The sequence below is a fragment of the Eurosta solidaginis genome, chromosome 4 (genome assembly GCF_040869045.1).
Source record: "Eurosta solidaginis isolate ZX-2024a chromosome 4, ASM4086904v1, whole genome shotgun sequence".
NCBI lineage: Eukaryota > Metazoa > Arthropoda > Insecta > Diptera > Tephritidae > Eurosta > Eurosta solidaginis.
The window spans coordinates 18027431-18049315 of record NC_090322.1 but is presented as its reverse complement, the minus strand read 5'-3'; the positions used below and the strand labels follow the sequence as shown (position 1 = coordinate 18049315).

The 21885-nt window shown below is 39.1% G+C and overlaps 2 protein-coding genes across 2 annotated transcripts in view; both read left to right on the top strand.

Moving 5' to 3' along the window:
* Positions 1–21885, top strand: part of LOC137248415 (uncharacterized) — a 277648-nt gene that overhangs the window by 181134 nt on the left and 74629 nt on the right. The window contains exons 23-25 of the mRNA XM_067779354.1: positions 4572–5494; positions 10541–10702; positions 13949–14179. Of these exons, the coding sequence (XP_067635455.1) occupies positions 4572–5494; positions 10541–10702; positions 13949–14179 (1316 nt within the window). The remainder of the gene's footprint in view (positions 1–4571; positions 5495–10540; positions 10703–13948; positions 14180–21885) is intronic.
* On the top strand, positions 17217–17983 carry LOC137249182 (uncharacterized). Its single transcript, XM_067780486.1, has 3 exons — positions 17217–17351; positions 17421–17785; positions 17851–17983. Exons 1-3 carry the CDS (start codon positions 17239–17241, stop codon positions 17856–17858), a joined length of 486 nt encoding a protein of 161 aa, XP_067636587.1. The 5' UTR covers positions 17217–17238; the 3' UTR covers positions 17859–17983.

The window sequence follows — 21885 nt, the reverse complement described above, 5'->3', positions numbered from 1 at the left end:
GCTGTACGAGCTATACGCACACATCAACATAGGCCAGCGAATTAAAACGCAGCGTCTGCGCTGCTAGGCCATGTTATGCGAAAGAAAGATGACGCTCCGGCCAAGACCACGATGGAACGACCAGGTGGAAAACGATTTAAACTTCCTTGGTGTGACCAATTCGCGCCGGTTGGCAGAGAGGAGCCACTGACGCGCCTTGTTGGACGGCCATAATCGTTTAAACGGTTAGGCGTCAATTAAGTAATAGCAGCCCTGAAAGCAAAGCTGCTGAACATGTAATTTGGCCATTAAGTATCGGACTGAAAGTGTCGATTTTTTTATCGATAGTTTTTTTGTAATACATAATTTTTACAGGGTTTGACTGCTAAACAAGTCAAAAAATTTTGGGGTAAGTTATAAAAGAGGTGTGTCGGCCGCGGATCAAAAAACGGAACGCACAAATTTTGGACTTACATCGAACTCTTGCCGCAATTGCTTCGCTTTGATTCTTTGACAGCGCTATAAAGCAGACTAGTGTCGGATTTACTTAGTACGCTTTGTTGCGTCGCTTCGCCATACTGAAAAGTTCAATGTATAGCGGCACGTATATCTTGCCATACAAAGTTTGTGAAATGTTAAGCGAGGCTAAAAGAAAGATATTTTTCATTTATGGCGTTTTGGAAGTGAATCAACGCGGCAAACTTTCTATGTAAATCAAGCGTGATTGGTCGATTCCAAGCGAAGGAAGCGGAAATGTATTTCGTAGTTATCTAATCACGCTGTCAAAGCGTATCAAAGCTACCAAAGATCGCTTTAAACTCCATATACTTTGTGTAGGAAGATAAATTTGTGGCCATACATTGAACATACCTGGCAGACGCAGCAACGCACCAAAACGTTCTATAGCCATCATCCGGTGGCAAAGATCCTGAGCCAGACAAATAATTTTTCATGTAAACGCAGCAACAACGATTTTAGTCAGATAAATCTAGGTAGAAGTCTGGTTCAATTTGTGAGCCAGATAATTTGTTAATTACTTGTCTTTATTAGTTTGGCAACGCTGCCTTAAATAAACCTACTTTTTCAAAAATAGATGTCGCTGCTTAGCTTTTCGCCGTATGAGTTAAATGAAAAACAGCGGCCACATATGCCTATCACATTTCACGTGTGCGAAAATATCACGACCTCTGCGTCTTAAGTCTCTTAATGATCCAAAGTATTCCCGCGAAAATTGAGCGTGATCCGGAGCTGTAAACCTCACTGGATGACGGCTTATGTAAATCCTACAATACGAATACATGTATTCAGAAAATTTTTCTATGGACCGTCCAGGGCGACCAGGGTTTTAATGCAGTCCGTGGTATTTTTATTTTTTTTATTTCCGCCATTCGAATATTCTTACTGATTTTGAGATTCAAATTTACAAAAACATCATGTCAGCTTAGCTGGAATAATTTTCGCAAAATACTGAAAACGGTAAAGGAAGTAGATATAATCCGTTCCATAGTATATGAAGATTTGTGAAACAATTCCAATATAAGCCGTGTTTTTTTTTTTACACGCGTAAACGTTTATGTTTGCCCGTAAAAAAAGGCCTATCCTCGCTTAGATAATGGTTAGGAGACCCATCTAGCGGTAGTGGTGAAATAACTAGCTACAGCACAGGGTATACCGAAAAGCAGAGACAAATCTCTATTGAATGGCTGTGTATAACATATACATAGCTGTATCGGTTGCGATGAATAGTGGATACACACCGTTTTTAGAGGTGAAACATAGAATTAGTGTTGAGGTGAAACATAGACACATATTTCAGTTACATCTTAGTATAATACTATGTACAAACACACATCAAATTGGCAATTTATACCATTTGGACAATTTATTACGTAATTTATCATACAATAAATTATAATAATAAATTGCCTATTTAAACAAAAAATTGCGTAATAAATTGCTTCAAACCGCAAATGCAACCTTGTAAAGTGTGTTTATTCAGTAGATTTAAACGTCAGTTACGTATGGCTCAACTATATGGTTGGCTCATCTCATCAGCTGATTTTATATTTATCATTCCACTGGAGTCGGGATTATCGAAAGAACATGGCAAACTCAAAATGAAACCAAAATATTGAATACATTTTCTTACAACAAACACAACTTTCAAAGTTTTATGTTTTCATTCCATTCCATTCGCCTAATACCAACACGCACATTTTGACATTCTGAACAAAGGTATGTTGTTGCTGTAGAGATGAGCCAACCAACTATCAAATTACTATTGTGTAAGGTAAATTGAGTTGTATGAACACCACTCAATTTAAATCGAAATTGCCTCAATTTATTTCTTTGTTTGAACAGAGTATAATGCGTATTGAAATTGGTAACGTTTTACAAGACGGTGCACCACCTAATTTTTATCGAAAATTATCAAAGGTTCTATCAAAAGACGCGTCTCGACCTCCGTTTTTAGAATCCGAAAGCGAAAATTTAAATTTTTATTTCTGTAAAAAATATAAGCAAAAAATCAGATGTAATTTTCATGTGGTTGTTGTTTTTTGCCAGATTTGTTGTGCACACACACACACACTAATGCAGATAGGTGTTCTGCGGGCATTTAGTTTTGATCCCCAAACCGGTGTCGGACCCACCCAGCGTAATTGTTTATAAGCGCGGCCGAAGGCCGCCAGCGCAGAAAGGTGTTTTATGCAAAACAACTATGGATCGGGCTCCATATTTCGGAACCTATAGGGGTCATTTCACGGTTTTCTGTAAATAACTTTCGACAGAAATAAAATTTTTGATTTCCGCTTTCGGATTCTTAAAACGGAGGTCGAGACGCGTCTTTTGAAACCTCCTTTGATAATTTTCGATAAAAATTAGGTGGTGCACCATCTTGTAAAACGTTACCTTGAAATTTAGTATACTAATTTTATGCGTAGCAAATACAGCTACCCTGCAAAAATTGTTGGATTACGTGTTCCATTTTCTTCATGTTGGAGTACTCTAATAATACTCCTTTGCAATGCGTTTGCGGACCACCATCAGCCGATCATTGCTCGTTTTTTAACGACCGTGATCACAACACGATGACGATCGAACAGAGTTTCCAAAAGTAAAATATTGCATAAAAATAACTGACGATAAAATTTTACTATGGCAACTCTGATAAAATGCAACAGCGCACTGGTTTTGTGTATACATACTGTAACGAATTTACTGCAACTCCGCTTATTTTACACCTTCTACCAACGTTCGCATCGCTAAACTGTTGAATAAATAACTCCAATATTCAATAATGCAAAATGACCTTTATTAAATTACTTCACAATAACACTGGTACTTCACAACAAATAGCTTGTTTAAATCAAACTGATTACTGACTACTCAGCTTTCGCTGTTATATACTCTCTGTTGCCTCGTTTACCCATTTTTTCTAAGGTCTAGTAACTTCGCGAACTTCATGCTTGGTTACCAGCCATATATGAGCCCTTTACTTTGAAAGTGGCAAAAGTCATTTCCATGTTCTATGAGTATCTCTCCGTTGCCTTGTAGGTATGTGTGTAGATGATGATTGATTTGTTTACTCACATACGAGTGGCTGCTTAGTATCGGCTTAGTGATAGTAGTATCACTTAGTGATGTTAATATTCGTCAGAATACTATAGTATAGAGAAATATTAGTTTCTTTATTCACGAAAATGCTAAATAACATAAAAATATTCGTAGTATAAAATATAAAAGTTGTATTGCCCCTCTTCATTTACTTTCATTTTAAATTAAATTCACTCCGATAATTCTTTCCGACAACACAATTCCTCTTTAGTACTTTGGCATATGATCCTCTGTGGGTGCTCTATGTAGTACTACAGTGAAAGTACTATCACGTATGTACTATATGGAATACTCACAAACAAGGCGAGAGTGGGATCACCTAATCCTCTCATAGGACATCGCCATGTTAATTGGAGCACATTTTTTGTATGAATACAGATTAGTTTTGGAACACTCCTATGCTCCCAAAGGAGTATTCCTTACATTATTTATGGAGTACTCGCGTTTTTTGAAGGGTATAGTAAGTAATATGCGGTCTTCCAGTGAGTTTTACAGCTCCGGCTCACGCTTAATTCTAACGGGAATGCTCTGGATCATTTAAAAACTTGAGAAGCAGATGTTGTGAAGTTTTCGCAAATGTGAAATGTGATAGGCAGATGCCGCCGCTGTTTTTAATTTAACTCATACGGCGAAAGGCTAAGCAGCGACATCTATTTTTGAAAAAAAAGGTTTATTAAAGGCAGCGTTGCCAAACTAAAAAGAAGTAATTAACAAATTATCTGGCTCACAAATTGAACCAGACTTCTATCTGGATTTATCTGGCTCAAATCGTTGTTGTTGCATTTACATGCAAAATTATTTATCTGGCTCAGGATTTTGCCACCGGATGATGGCAATAATCAAATTAATTGATACCAGCGTATCGAGTGTTTGTCGATACAATTACTTTTCTCCGATACCTGAGTAGTCGATGCAAAAGTATCGGGTCAGAAGTGTGAATACCTCATTGTTTTTACTAGTATTGTTTCATCCCTAAGTGTCCTTACTGGTTTAGTTGTGGAGTTTTAATAATTTTTACGGAAGAGGAAACACTCGCTCAAATGGATACAAATGATCTATTTATCGATTACCTCTGTCGGACTTGTATGGTTAAACTGGAGGCCTTCACGTCTGAAGGCAGCACTGAACCACAACACCAATCCATCTTTGAAACTGTTAAGGAATGTGACGAATTACGAGTAGCTGACTTGTTATCCAGCACAATACCCGAAATAGTGCAAGTACAGCTAAGTGATGAGCTACCAAAAAAAATTTGTTGTAAATGCTTGCACCAATTGATAAGTGTGTATCGGTTCCAAAAATTGTGCGTGCAATCCGACCATAATATGCGAGAAATGGTTTCTAAAAAATGGGATGATTTAAACATGTCGATGATGGAGGCAGCAATTGAAGATGAAGTATTACCAAACGACACAGATTCCTACCCGTCGAGCAGTAGCAAGCCCAAATACACTGTTCAAAGCTCACTTCTTCCAGAAACAGAAACGGCTCTTGAAGGCAGACAGCAGGCAATTGAGGTGGAATCAGCACAATGGAGTACTGCTGAGCATTTACTAAAAAAAGACAAATTACTCGATTTTTGTGAAAATTCGCAAGGCGAGTTAAGCGAATTTATCAAAAACGATCCCATTGAAGATGATGAAGAAAATACTGAATATAGCGACACAATCCAAGCGCAAGGCGAGTTAGGCGAATTTATCAAAAACGATCCCATTGAAGATGATGAAGAAAATAGTGAATATAGCGACACAATCCAAGCGCAAGGCGAGTTAAACGAATTTATCAAAAACGAGCCCATTGAAGATAATGAAGAAAATACTGAATATAGCGACACAATCATTTCAACGGCCTTTATGACCAAAGAAGAATTTACAACTGAAGAGCAAAAAGTAACTGTGCCGTAAGTATGATAAGGATTATATTGGTAACTTTTTGATTTATGTATGTACATATATCGCGCCTAATAGCTTGTCCCCAGCCAACATAGGATTACATAAAGAGCTGCGTTAGAATACCCAGCGCAATACCCGCATCATCTTAGCTGCAAACGTCTCAAAATTGAATAACGCAATCTTCATTTCATAATTTTTATGATAAAATTGCTCAATAAAAAAAATAAAATGTATGAATTTAAGTACTATTTCATCCATCTTTTATGCCCCCTTTCTCGTGAACTTCCAAAATATTACCCTGAGCTCACTGGAGCTGTTGTTGTTGTTGTTGTAGCAGTGCTTCGCCCCACCTAACAGCCGCGACCGATCACAAATTGTCATCAATATCCTCTAACGGGAGTCCAAGGAAACTTGCTGTTTCAACAGGGGTGGACCATAAGGAAAGGGGTGTTAGAGGCGTTGGTTCCACATTACAATTAAAGAGATGGTTGGTGTCATGTGGGGACACATTGCACTGGAGCTATGGGAGTTCGATATGACAGCTGTCAAATCTTCCGCCACCTTCTATCATTATATTATGTGTTTTCCCAACAAAATAAAATTTTGAAGTACATCTGTTTACAATAAAACGAAGTTTGATATACAGTAAATTTGAGTTAAGTGCACAAGGCTGTTTGTTTATATTTTTTGGTGCCTGCAATTTGACCGCTAAGCCTTATTCAAAAGAAAATTTGTCGATTTGGGGCAATTCTTTTTACCATTTTGTTTGAACGATTTGCAATATTTTAAAATATTAGGGGGATCCGCTTTGTCTTGCAAACAGTGTTCGGATTACACAGATTGCATTGCAAAGTCTAGAACCACGGTGAAATGCTAATACGCACTACGCTACCGACTGTCTTACACCCTAAAATCTTGGGTGTGACGTTTGATCAGGATCTACAGTTTGGTGAGCATGCAGCCGCAATTGTACCGAAAATGCAGAGCCGTAATAAAATCCTCAAATATCTTGCTGGCAGTACTTGGGGAAAATATAAAGAAAATCTCATTACTACTTACAAAGCAATTGGCCAGCCGATTGCATGCTATGCCTCCCCGATATGGTCGCCAATGCTAAATACTATCCACTGAAAGAAGCTACAGGCCTGCCAAAAAACTGCCCTCGAACCGCCACGGGTTGTCTTCTTATGTCCCCAGAACACCATCTACACAATGAGGCGAGAATACTCCCCATTAGGGAGAGAAATGAAATGCTAACCAAACAATTCCTGTTGAATACCCAGAAACCTGGGCATCCCAACAGACATCTGATTGATGAACCAGCACCGCCTAGGGGCTTAAGGAGTCACCTCCGTAAGCATTTTGAGGAAATACGGCACCTGAGAACCCAGCCGTATGAAGTGAAAAAACACAAGCAGGTCCTTGGTGAACTCCATAAACAGGCTTCGGACCTCTATGTCGGGAATTGCCCGGTGAATCCTGTACTCAAAGAACAATACTCTAAAGTTGCAGAAGAGAAACGCACACTCCGTAGAGAAACGCGTGCCACTCTAGCTCAACTTCGATCTGGATGCTGTAAGAGGTTAAACTCTTACCTATCCAGGATCAAACCCGGTCAAAGGTCGTGGAGGATTTACTCGGTGATAATGCCACGTTTCGCGAGGCGAAAAAACTGGAGAGATCAGGGAGGTAGCCGTTTATTATGTTGCAAAGCTCATCGATCTGTGGGCCTGGACCGGTGGCCATTATTGTGCAGTCATCGGCGCAGGAAACGATAGTAACTCTTTCTTGTGGCGAAGGTAGCTTAGATATGTAGAAATTAAACAAAAGTGGGGATAGAACACCACCCTGTAGCACCCCCTGTTTACCCCAGCGGGTTAGGGGTCAGAATATACCCGCGGTAGGTATGCCTGTCGTAAGAGGCGACTAAAATACCAGATTCAAGGGGTTGTGCCTTCAGGTTGCCAGCGCAATATATAGCTTCTCCAAACCCAATTGTGAACCTCACCTATCCGCGGCGAATTCTGTTTCAGTAACAGATGAGGCTCTGGCGACCCTAAGCTCCTCATGGAACTTGGGGTTGGGGCGGGAGGGGATGGCCTGAAGGTTTAATGTGGCCACATAAATCGTTCCCGAGATGGTGGGGCTAGCACCTTAATGGTGCTGTGGTGCCGGAGCGTACCGGATCTGTATCCGGCAAAGGACTATCACATCTATAACACTCCCCAAAGCCTTTGGGGAGCAACCTTATCGCTACAACAACAACAACCCCCTGTTTAATTCTTCTTGGTTTTGATGTTTCATTTCTAAATTGCACCGATGCCTGCCGACCACCCAGATAATTTGCGGTCCACCTTTGAAGACATGGGGGAAGGGTAGACCCTTCCAGGTATTGCAGTAACGTGCCATGGTTGACCGTATCAAAAGCTTTTGATAGGTCTAGCGCATCGGGTACTGTTCTATGGTGGGGGTTTTGATTTAAACCGCAATTTATCTGAGTGCTAATGGCATTTAGCGCGGTGATTGTGCTATGAAGTTTTCTTAAGTCATGCTGATGAGAGGCTAGTTGCAAATTTGCTTTGAAATAGGGGAGCAATATGGCTTCAAGTGTCTGTATACTGGCGATAGGGGAGATATCGGGCGATATGAATCTCCTATGTTAGCTGGTTTCTCAGGCTATAGTAGCGGGATCACCTTGGCCATTTTCCATTTTTCGGGTATGACAAAGGTGGAAAGAGACAGGTTGAAGACATTTGCTAAATATTTGAAACCCACTTTCCCTAGGCTTTTAAGCATAGGCATGGCTATGCCGTCTGGGCCCACGGCTTGGGTGGTTTAGCATGACCGATGGCACCCTCAACCTCTTTGGCGGTGATGGTAATTGGTGACGCGCTGAATTTATGTTTATGTGCGTGTCTGTTGGCCCTCCGTCTATCTTTGTCGACCGTAGAATGCATTATATATTTTCGGCAGAAAGCGCTAGCGCATTTTTTCGCATCCGACAGCACCTTATCGCTAAAGGCAATGGAAACTTTGTCATTGTGCCTAGACGGATTCGATAGTGACTTTACGGCTTGTGTTCATCCACAAGCAATCTAATGTGTTGGTTTATATCCCTTATTTGGGGGTCGCCGGGATCAAGCTCTCTTATAAGGTCACGTTCTCTCGCTAATCTTGCGGCCTCCGCCGGGAAGTGGGGCCGAATTTATGGAATTCTACCGGCGGGAATGAAACGAGCCGAGGCGGATTCAATGACCTTGTGGAAAGCACGCTCCCCTTGGCGAGCATCAGTCGGAATAGGGAGGGCAGCAACGCGTTTGTCTGTAGAGGATTTGTATTCGTCCCAATTTCCTTTTTTAAAGTTAACGAAAGTGCGTTTTTCTGTAACGATGAAGTCGGCGGTACGCTCGAGCGAAATAAGTATAGGCAGCTGGTCGGATACCAATGTTGCCATCGGCTGCCTGTTGACGCAGTTTACGAGTTCTGCGCTCACGATTAAAATATCGGACGAACTGTGACAGCTTCCTACCATACGTGTGGGGGCGTCTCCGTTTATTGTGCAGAACGTCGTTTCTTCTATTTTATCCGCCAACATCTCACCGCTACTGTCCGCCCGCAAGTTTGAATGCCATAGATCGTGATGGGCATTGAAATCGCCTGATAATGCGATTGTTCCCAGTGAGTAAGGCGCTGATATTTGGGCGGTATCCACTGGGGAAACAGGTGGCAGGAGGGATGTAGATGTTGATGATTTCGAGGTTTGCATCGCCTGACCGGATAGATAAGCCTTGACGTCCTAAGACACTGTCCCTGCGGTCAATGTCAGGATCAAATATATGATATTGCACAGAGTGGTGTATGATAAACGCGAGACCGCCTCCATTTTCGCTCTCCCGATCTTTTCTGTGGACATTATAGCCAGAACAGGTCTGCAATGCAGATCTTGCTGTGAGTTTAGTCTCTTGAATCGCAGCAATGCTGATGTTGTGCCGCTTCATGAAATCGACTATCTCCGTGATCTTCCCAGTTAATGTATTACAGTTTAACTGCAGAATTCTGAAGTGCATAGGGGGAGACGTCGTCACTCTGGGAGTAAGTGACGGGTGACTACGCCTGGGTTGTGGAAGGCCAGGACGCGACTGCTGTTGTGGACCTGGGACTGGACGTCCCTAGTCCGCATTGGGGTACTCGGTGTATTTGGGTATGCTGCCTGGCAACATGGCGCAATGAAACCCGTCGGGGGATTGCCGTCGCGGAGACCAGAACATCTAGGAAAGTGGCACCGTCCATGGCAGGAGCTGCATTGGGCGGATGTCGCAAACATATATATTCTGTGCTGGCAGACGGTGCAAAGGGAGGTAGGGACTAAAAGTCTGTTTCCCTGACCTACACAATTGATGCCGGAAAAGAGGGGGGGGGGGGGGGGGGGACCGAATTGGGTTCGATACCTTCCCGGAGCAAGAGAATATGGAGCAGGCGCGCTGCAAGGAGCTGCTGGGAGGATGACAATTTGTGATCAGTCGCAGCAATTAGGTGGGGCGAAGCACTGCTACAACAACAACAAGAAGTATTTTGTAACACTAGGTGATATTTCATGTTGGGCATTAATTAATGAACTATTGACGTTATTGGTCGCCGTGGTGTGATGGTAACGTGCACACCGAAGATCCTGGATCCCCGGGAAAAACAACATCAAAGTTTTAGAAAAAAGCTTTTTCTAAGCGGGGTCGCCCCTCGGCAGTGTTTGGCAAGCACTCTGAGAGCGTTTCTGCCACAAAAAGCTCTCAGTCAAAACTCATCTGCCTTGCAGATGCCGTTCGGAAACGGCATAAAACAAGTAGGTGCTGTCCCTGTCCTGTCCCGCCAATTTGTAGGAAAAGGAAGCTCGGCCTAAAATCTCTTCGAATGTTATCACTCCTTACATTTATTTTTATTTTTGTATATTGGACGTCATATTTTGTAATAAACTCTATCATGATGATATGCATCTAACCTATTCTTATACCTTAAAACCACTACGTTTCTTCAATTATCTGTGTTTTTTATTTATTCAGATGTAAAGAAAATCTTGAAGATGGCAAACAACTTAAACATCAAGGCAACGAACTCGAGTGCGATATTTGTGGTAAATGTTTTAAGCAAAAAAGTTCTTTAAGGCACCATAAACGACTTCATAGCGGCGAAAAGCCTTATAAATGTGATATTTGTGAAAAGCGGTAAGTTTTCTTATGTAACATTTACACTGGACCAAAAGCGTAAGCAATGCGATGCATTGATGTCGTGGCAGTCGAGTGCGAAAGTTTAAAGAAAAAGCGAATGACGCCAATGTAAAACCTTTGAAAAGGGGACTAACACTAAATCCCCAAACACAAAATTCCCAGCTAAAAAAAAAACATGAAATCATCAACCTCAACACGGAATCTGCGCACATTTTTGGGGAAATCTCATAAACTCGCAAAAACCAAAAAAATGTTATATAAATAAATAAAATTACCTGACAATTGTGCACGCTGCATTGGGCGGATGTCGCAAACATATATATTCTGTGCTCGCAGACGGTGCAAAGGGAGGTAGGGCCAAAAAGTCTGTTTCCCTGACCTACACAATTACTGCCGGAAAAGAGGGGGGGGGGGGGGGGAAGAAAACGGCGGCAGGGTACTTGTTGTGGCTGGAAGCTAGCTACGGCGCAGACTACGGGACGTCCTAGGGCGTGAACAGCAAAGAGCCACAAAAGATTTATAGAAGTGACGTGGACGTCGGGTTTGAAATCTAGCCCATAACAACCTGTCCGATGCAACCATCCCTTACACGAGACAACAACAACAAGAGTATGACCGTCCTAAAAAGATTCTTTTCCGGCAGATGCAGCAAAACCATTTCTCAGGACCGGGGTCAGAAGACGGAACCGAATTGGGTTCGATACCTTCCCGGAGCAAGAGAATATGGAGCAGGCGCGCTGCAAAGGGGCTGCTGGGAGGATGACAATTTGTGATCGGTCGCAGCTATTAGGTGGGGCGAAGCACTGCTACAACAACAACAAGAGGTATTTTGTAACATACATACACAGTAAAAAATTGCGAATAACGTACCGTACACGTTCTATTTGCATTTTGTTTTCGAGACTTGTTTCTATTCGATTACAATGCTATTGTCATATTGCAAGTTTATTTACAGCAGCCAGTGATTTGGGCCTTGAACTACCATGCAAATACCGTCGGTGCAATGCCAGATCTAGGTTTTCAATTTTTGATTTTTTTTCGATAAAAGCCTAGAATAAGGATCGAGTGCTAATACGCGTCTAAAAATATCGGGAGAGGTGTCAAAAGATGCGTCATGACCTCAGTATTATAATCCGAAGACGGAAAATGTTGAGTCTTTGTACACACAATTTTTTCCTGTGTACAACAATATTACAAAAACCACAGGAAAATTGTCAACTTTAACTAGTGTTGTCCAGATCAATACGCATCGTTTTTGACTCCTCTCCCGAAACGAGTATTAGCAATCGGCCCCTGTTCTAGACGTTTACCCTTTTACTAATGGCAAAGGCGAGCCATACCGACCGATACCACTCCTTTCGCCAGGCATACCTACCTAGGGTATATTCTAGGCCCCCTATCCCGCTTGGTGTTGTTGTTGTTGTTGTATTAACGATAAAGACACTCACCGAAGGTTTTGGGGGGTGTTATCGATGTTCATGGTTCTTTGTCGGATATAGATCCGGTTAGTTTCGGTAGCAAAGCAACATTAAGCTTTTTATCATGCCCTTCTTATAAAACACTAACGGCCTCTGAGAACAAGGTACACCTTAACAGTTTATATTTTTTGGCCCAACAGCTTATAAAAAGGCCACGCGCTAGAAATTATATTATAGTGCCGAAAGATAGAGCATATCATTTTCTGTTGGCTGAAAAGTGAACCAAATCCACGGTTGATGGTGCCGCTTGACATTACTCTGTTGAGAGAAACAATAACTACTTAGCAGAATGCTTGCATTAGATCGGGTCGTTTATGAAAACTTCGATTATTAAGAAATAGGGCTTTAGTATGGGTCGCCTAGGAAGTGAGTATTTTTTAATGATGGTTCAGCCTGGCGGCGTGAACAGACGCTACCTCCAGGCTCACGGGGCCCTTTCTACCTAGCCAGCTTTCAGTATATTGTGGTTATTGTTAAGACTGACAGCACCATTGAGCTGATTTTCCGCTTGCAACACCACCGCCGTGTCTACGCCCTCGTCATTTGTCGCCACTTTGAGGTATTGGTATATTCTGGTTTTGACGCTGCAACATATTTAGCATATCCTCCGACTTCACTACACTTGATACTCAAACATGGGCCTTTGGTATAGTGGGGATCAGTGCTGTATTCATCACCTTCATTCATTCTTCATTCTTCTTCTCGGTGAAAATAGTTGTCTCAGCGTTGAATCCCTTTAGTATCACCGAGTAAGCTGCATCACCCGTTAGGTTAGTAGTCTTTTCGTCTTTACTTTTAATGCCACTCTTTCCCTGCATTTATGCTGTACCTCATTACAGCTTTTGAGGTACGTGGTATTTCAGTACTTCGACTTCCCTCTTCGCTCTGCTTTGCAGATTTAGAGGTGTGGTTCCTGTTATCCTTCCTCTTCTGTCTCTTAAAATCAGGCTGCAATGTTGAGAATTGCTCATAGCAAAGTCCTAGTGAGTAAACTGTCTTCGACATTCTTCCACGCTCGCTTTCGCGGTCGGTTGGGTCGATCACTGCAGTCAAGCGAGGCATAATTCTTAATGCTTCCCGGTATTGTGAGAAGGTTCTCCTAAACTCCATGTATCGCCTCCGTCCCAACATTAGTGCTGTTTCCGAGTTGACAGACCACTCCTTTACCGAGCGCACAGATTACGCACTATCATGTTGTTGTAGCGACACTTCCCGAAGGCTTTTGGGATTGTAATCGATGTTGATGGTCCTTTCCGGATATAGACCCGGTACCTTTCGGTGACAAGTACTATTAAGATACAAGCCCAACCATCTCAGAAACGATTTAATATGACCACATTGCACCTTGTAGGTCATCCCGCCCCCATCTCCGAGTTCCATGAAGTTCTTGGGGTGGCCAGAACCTCGCCTGCTAAAGAAATACGATTCGGCACGGGTAAGTGAGGTTTACAATTGGGTTGGATAAGCTATAAATTGCGCTAGCAATCCCTTGACAGGGTTGCGCTCCGCAACTCAATGAATCATTTGGATATTTAGTCGCCTCCATCAAAGTTTCCCATTTTCTGTGTGAATGTGAATGTATTTCACACAGGGAATAGGGCTTTCGTGTTGGGTATTCTGATAATGGGGATTTTGATTTTGGTGATAAAGAGGGTAACCTCAACCCATTTGGAGGTACGTTTTTGGAGCTCGTGTAAATGTAGTATTAAAATCATCGTCATAACGTCGTTTTTTATTACAACTTTTCGTTCTGTCTTTAAAATAGATTTGCTCTCCCCTCACATGTACACGTCCATATGCACTCTCATATACATCTGGGTATAAATACTTATAGATGCAAGTTTTGCCCATTAACTTTTCCTTTAGCTTCGGAGCTACGATTACACTTACCGTCTCATAAAAACGAAGATGCAGAAACGCGTGAACGAAATATGACAGCTTTAAAAGAAGAAGTGGCTAAATTAAAACAGAAACTATTGGAGAGTAAACCTAGAGGGTAAGACAATAACTTAGCAATAACAGAATATTTGATCACCGTAATGTAGTGGTAGTCAAAAAGTTTCAAATATGACCGCCTTTTGCGGGCGTATTATTTGATATCGGTTAAAAATAGAGTGAAGAATTTTATAATGTATCATTTTCCCTTCCAAAAATACTAAATATTTATATATACTGGATAACTGATTGCTGTGCGATATACCGGTTACGAAGTTATAGTTAAATCAATTTTTAGTCAAGTGCTCAAAAATTTAACTTTTTGCTGGCAATGCACAACTATTTTATTTATTACGACTCTTAGAGCATAGATCAACACATAAAATATTATTGCATTAATTAACTATGTATAGAATATTATGTTTATTATTCTATATTTATTAATTCAAATAAAACTCAATCTAAAACTAAAACCAAGAAGAACAATGTCTAATCTTAAAAGGGAAAGTCCCAAATTAAATTATGCGTTAAAATTCAAAGTATTACTAGACGTTGGCTGTAGTTGCTAAAACTCAGCTGTTCTATGATGTTGCCACATATTGCGGCAGGGTTCGATTTGGGTAGTCACTACATATGTATGAGGAGATTGAACTTGAATTTGAATTTAAAACATGAATTTGAATTTGTATTTGAAACATGTAACACAAACCGATTCGAATCCTAATATTTATTTTATATTCATTGATTTCGCGTTAGCATATAATTTTTTCTTAAATAAGTTATTATCACAATTCCTAATATTTGCAGGTAATTCGTTGAAACATTTTAAACCTTTGTAAAAAAGACTATTTTTTCAGACTCCGTTTTGTAATTAGGTAATTTAAAATCATTTCTCTGCTTCGTATTTCTGCCATGAACCTCGTAGTTAAATTTAATACTTGTTTTTAGATAATCAGGCAAATTTCTGGTTTTATGTTGTATATAAACTTCATACTGTGGAAAAATATTTGCTGTTTACGCTCATCCAATTCAAACTTTGCAGCATATCTTTAATGGGGGTATCAAAACGTTTACCTAATATAACGCGCATAGCTTTATTCTAAATTTTTTTTAGTTTATCGATTTGCGAATCTTTCAAGATAAAGAAAATAGTAGAACAATATATGAACTATTTGTCAATTATGGATCTATATACTTTTGCTTTATGATAACTACTCAAGTTTCTACAGGTTCTTTGAATGAAATAAATTTTTTAGCTATTTTACCTGTTATATAATCAACATGGCCATACAATTTTAGTTTACAATCTATTTGAATGCCGAGATATTTAATCGTCTGCACCTTTTCAATTTTAGTTTTATTTATATTAATAGTTTTATTTAATAGCTAATGAGCAATATTCTTCCTTGTTATTACCATATATTTAGTTTTTTCAATATTAATTTTTAGTCTGTTACCACATAGCCAAATATAGGGAGCATCTAAATCACTTTGTAGTTTTTCTCTTATTTCATGTTCATTCCTACCATTTATGGAAATTAGTGCATCATCCGCGAATAGTTTTATGGTACTGAATTTCAATATAGACTTAATATCATTAATATAAATATTAAATAAAATTGGAGCTAGCACAGAGCCTTGGGGTAAACCAAACTTAATGTGAACTTCGTCCAATAATGCTGAACCAATTATTGTTCTTTTCTTACGATTTGTTAAGAAATTATCAAACCCGTCTAACTCAATGTCTTCAATACCAATGCTTGAGAATTTTTCTAATAATATTTTCTGATCGATAGTTTCAAAGACTCTTTTGAGATCAATGAAGACTGCATTGATCGACTTTTTGTTATTAAGTTCTTTTTTCTATTCGGCTACAACCATGCTTAAAGCTGTTTCGCAAGAATGATTCTGGCGAAATCCTGACTGATGTGGTATAAGTATCTTACTATTTTCTAGAAAATTTTCTCATCACTGGCCAAAGTATTTATTGGTCTCAGCTCCTCTGCTTTAATAGTATTTGCAACTTTTTCTATTGGGACTATAGTCGAGGTTTTCCAAATGGTTGGAAATATGCCACTGCTTAAACTTTCATTTATAATTTGAGCATAGAAAAAACCTAAAAATGGTATTACATCTTTCGCACCACCATCTGATAACAATTTTTTTCCACCTCTTTTGGCTTTAAACTTACTGACAATTTTTACGACGTCATCCGTGCTAACTTGGTCAAATTTAAATACACAATTAGTTAGAATAGGTATATTGGCATCTCTATCAAATACTCCTATGTATATTACTACAAATCTCGTGAATGCTATCTACAAAATATTTATTTAAATTGTTGGCATATTCCGATTCATTATCATATATTAAACCATTTATTACTATTTTCTTGATGGATGAAGTTTCCTTTCCCATACTTATTGCCTGTTTCAATTGTTTCCACATCAATTAATATTTATTTTATGTTCCATAGTTTGATTTTTTTAATTTTCACAAGCTCTTTGTATTTTTTTTTTTATACTCATCCCATTATCCTGAAGCTTACGCTAGTTTATATAGTTCAAATTTATACTTATTCATATTGGCTAACTCATTGTCATACCATTTATTCATTAATTTTAATTGAACTACTTTTTCATAAGTTAGATTTTGCATAACACTCAAAATATTGGCATTAATGATAGAAACTTTATTATCCAAACGTCAAAATTGCTAAAATCACATGTGCGCAATTGATTTGTAAGTGATTCAATATTATAGTACTCCCATGACGTAATGTTTATAGGGCTCCTCATTTTAAATTTAAGGCTTATTTTTATCTTAAATTGTATTGTTTCATGATCGGAAATTTGGTGATCACCTAACTTTTCACACACTATCATGCCTGTTACGGTATACGACGAATGCCACTCACGCGAATGCCATTCGATTCGCACTCCCCTCACTTGTTGAAATTTATGCCATTCTCATAAACGTCGGACGACTGCTTCACCCACTCACCTAGCGAATTGTGTCAAAAGCTGTGTGACATTTCTTTGAATAAATCAAAATTGTTTGTTGCGATTAAATTTTGCGTGAAAAATATGAAATAGAAATATAACTATAAAATAAAAAAGTATGGATTCAATTGCTTTTTATTTTGACACAAATGAAGCAGAAAACAACACCGCATGCGTTAGAAGAACTGTGAGGGATAGGGCACCGGACATTTTCGAGCTGCCAGACATAGAGTAAGTACGCAAATTAAGAAAATTTTAATACACATTTAATACACATTTTTTATTTAAACATCTTTTAAGCATAATTTGCAGTAATATTCCTTCCGTGATTAAATCCACAGCAATAAGTCGCCAACAAAAGCTTTCGTTATGTCTGCGAATATTAGCCGAAGGAAGCTATCAGAATGCAGTTGGTAAAGACTACATGCTAGGAATGGCTCAATCAACAGTGTCGAAGGTGTTTTCAGAGCTTCTTGAAATTATGGAAAGGGAATTGTGTGAAAAGTGGATTAACTTGAAAATGAATGACGAGGAGCAAATGGAATCCCGAAACTACTTTTTCAACAAATCCAAAATTCCTGGAATTGTTATGTGCATTGATGGTACGCACGTAAGGATAGCAAAACCTTCAGGAGCGAACTCCCATTTATTTTATAACCGAAAAGGTTTTTATAGTCTTAACGCTAAATATTTATTGTATTATTTTTAATAAATGTGTTTACTTTTTCAGATATGTGATTATAAACAGCGTATACGGTACATTAACGCGGAATACCCTGGGTCAACACACGACTCATTCGTTTGGTCTAATAGTGACGTATCACAATTCTTCCAAGCTCAATTCGAAAGCGGAAATAGAAGTCTACGTCTATTAGGTATAAGGAATCTTTATAATAATTTACTGTTCAACGATAACTTTATATCAAATTTATAGGTGCCGCAGGATACGGTCTTGCGCCCTGGTTTATACCTCCTTTTCGCAACCCTGCACCTAATACCCCTCAAAGCCGCTTCAAGGCATAGTTATGGGCGAAACATTATAGAGAGAACTATTGGTGTTTGGAAGAATTGGTGTAGATGGCTTCTGTCTGCACGGTAACTTCACTACTGTCCTGAAAAGGCTGTGCAAATAATCAATGTAGCTGCAGCACTTCGCAATTAACGCATTCACTACAATATCCATGATGAACATCTCCATAACGTAAATAATGATGAGGACGGAGAAACTCATTTTCAAGAAATTGAGCAATCGGAAAGGTATTATAGTGCAGCAGTTGAATTACGAAATCAAATGCTTCAAAGTTTTTTGTAAACAATTTTATTTTATTATAAATAAAAATACTGCCTTCATGGTCATGTAAAATATTTACTATACTTAAGCTATAGTACATTGCAAATTTTATAAATTATGTTTATTTTCATTAATTAAAAAAATTAATTTCATTATAGATAAAAATACTGCCCTCATGGCCACGCCAAATATTTTATACTGTATACATACTTTTTTTAATACTATTTTTTTAAATTTTATTGAACTTAATATTTAAATCATTTCCTTTTCTTTATTACGAAATTTTTTTTTATCATCTTTTTTATTTATTTTTTTTGCAAGAGAGGCGGGGATGGAGATAGGAGGGAGGGGAGTGGTGGATGCAAGCTAGAATGTGGAAGGGAAGGTCGTAGTAGCGCACTATTCACTCTTTCAAGCTCCAGTTGCAAGAGTTGCCCCTTTACTTGAGTCTTGTCCCGCAATAACTTTTCAGTTGCAAAGTTATGCCTTTTAGTTTCTGCAACTAAGTCCGCTAATACCGAGCAGATTTGTTGAGTGTTCCTGTTCAGGCTGCTTATACTTTTTTCAATATTTTCCATGGTTTTGGTCAAATCGTCCATTTTTCTTTTTTGTGACCTCATTTCAGATAACGCGTTATCGTGGAACTTTTTCTGCAAATCAATTTGCGATTTTAACAACGTCATCTGGCTCCTTTGTTTGTGGTGTTCTCTGCTGTGGCTGGGAAGAGGAAGCTGCAGGAGTGTTTTGGTTGCCGTTTTCTTCGCTCCCAGCAATGTCAGTTTCTGCCTTGTTCACCGCAACACTTAAAGATGTTTCGCTAGCACTGCTTTCAATATGGCGGGGCAGGTTCTCTTGTGTGCCAAAATGTCTGCCAGAAACTCCTGCTATGGCGTCACCAAGACATACCAGCTGCGCAACTTCCTCTTCCAAGGCACTCAAATTTATTGTGGTGTTTGGTCCACCACCTGTTGCTAGCATTTGGGTGCGGTTGTGGGACATTTTCTTCTTAATGGAAGATTTAAAATCTGACCATACCTGAAATTGACATGAGTTTAACAAAAAATTTTATATAAAAAATTTTCTTACTTTTTTCCACTCAGCAGTGGACTTTGTTGGAGGTCCCAACGCACTGAGAGTACGTCTGGCGGCTGCTTGGACCTGTTTATGGCGATATCCTCGTTGAGCTTCATCCGTTCAACCATCAAAGAAGACTGTTCGCGATTTGTGGTGCGACTTCTGTTTAAAAATATAACTATTACATAAATTTTACCAAGAAATATAAAAAATAACTAACCTTTTATTGAATTCCATTCTATTTTAACTTTATTGCGCGTTATGTAAAATTTTTCTTTTCAATCCGCTGTGCTGCCACCTTTCTACTATTTTAAATGTCATTTATTGCGAGTCGTTAAAACTAAGTTAGTGAATAGTACAATCGATAAGGCAAGCGACAAAATCGTTAATTAAAATCTCGACAAATCCCATCGTTATAAGTTAGTGAATTCCACTACTGTAGTGTAGAAAGGTGGCAGCACAGCTTAACGAAACCTAAAAAATGCGAAAAGCACAAAAGGAATGCCAAAAATAAACAAATCCCATATACTAACTGCTTTTAAAAGTCATTATTGTGCAAGCTTTTACCTATTTTAACAAAAAGAAAGTAAATGCAGAGTTAATTTTTTTCTCTGTTGACATCGCAGTTATTCTTATATCCCTTAATTGACCATCAAGTTGAGAAATAATATCATGAGCCAAGTCTGGGGTTATTCGGTACAGCTTTCGAAACTCCGTTGCATTCAGGTGGAATGGGTTATCTACTTCTCTAAGAAGGCGTCTGTCCACTGGCGATAGACTTAGTAACCCTTCATCTTATGATAAAACGTATGCTAAGTACTCAAATGCCATTTGATTTATAAATAAAGCAACTTTTCGTGTTTGAAAGTTATTAATTAAAGTTCCGATTTTTTTTTTTTTTTTAACTAAAATAGGCCGAAATGTAAATTTCGTGATTTTTAACGCAGCCAATTCGCTTGCCGTTTAACAACACAGCTGATCGTCGATTAACGAATATCGATAAAAAATAGTTACTGAATAACGAAATCGTTATAGTTATCGATTCGCAAATAAAGCGATCGCAAATATCGTTAAAAAAATTAGCGAATTCCACTACTGGTATTCTCATAACCGATCGGCAATGCAGCTCGCGAATAAAATTTTGTAGATAAAGCAGTTCGGTGATTCTCTGCATTCTGATAACCGCAATAGAAACGCAATAGCTGTCATTTGCTCTAAGTGTCATTCGCTAAAAAACTGTTGCGGATTGAAAAGAAAAATTTTACATAACGCGCAATAAAGTTAAAATAGAATGGAATTCAATAAAAGGTTAGTTATTTTTTATATTTCTTGGTAAAATTTATGTAATAGTTATATTTTTAAACAGAAGTCGCACCACAAATCGCGAACAGTCTTCTTTGATGGTTGAACGGATGAAGCTCAACGAGGACATCGCCAAAAACAGGTCCAAGCAGCCGCCAGACGTACTCTCAGTGCGTTGGGACCTCCAACAAAGTCCACTGCTGAGTGGAAAAAAGTAAGAAAATTTTTTATATAAAATTTTTTGTTAAACTCATGTCAATTTCAGGTATGGTCAGATTTTAAATCTTCCATTAAGAAGAAAATGTCCCACAACCGCACCCAAATGCTAGAAACAGGTGGTGGACCAAACACCACAATAAATTTGACTGCCTTGGAAGAGGAAGTTGCGCAGCTGGTATGTCTTGGTGACGCCATAGCAGGAGTTTCTGGCAGACATTTTGGCACACAAGAGAACCTGCCCCGCCATATTGAAAGCAGTGCTAGCGAAACATCTTTAAGTGTTGCGGTGAACAAGGCAGAAACTAGCATTGCTGGGAGCGAAGAAAACGGCAACCAAAACACTCCTGCAGCTTCCTCTTCCCAGCCACAGCAGAGAACACCACAAACAAAGGAGCCAGATGACGTTGTTAAAATCGCAAATTGATTTGCAGAAAAAGTTCCACGATAACGCGTTATCTGAAATGAGGTCACAAAAAAGAAAAATGGACGATTTGACCAAAACCATGGAAAATATTGAAACAAGTATAAGCAGCCTGAACAGGAACACTCAACAAATCTGCTCGGTATTAGCGGACTTAGTTGCAGAAACTAAAAGGCATAACTTTGCAACTGAAAAGTTATTGCGGGACAAGACTCAAGTAAAGGGGCAACTCTTGCAACTGGAGCTTGAAAGAGTGAATAGTGCGCTACTACGACCTTCCCTTCCACATTCTAGCTTGCATCCACCACTCCCCTCCCTCCTATCTCCATCCCCGCCTCTCGCAAAAAAAATAAATAAAAAAGATGATAAAAAAAAATTTCGTAATAAAGAAAAGGAAATGATTTAAATATTAAGTTCAATAAAATTTAAAAAAATAGTATTAAAAAAAGTATGTATAC

Bases quoted from the DNA above. Each gene is read 5' to 3' on its own strand.
- LOC137249182 (XM_067780486.1), top strand. From the start codon at position 17,239: ATGGATTCAATTGCTTTTTATTTTGACACAAATGAAGCAGAAAACAAC. The intron at 17,352-17,420 runs GTAAGTACGCAA...ACATCTTTTAAG, and splicing joins TTCGAGCTGCCAGACATAGA to CATAATTTGCAGTAATATTC.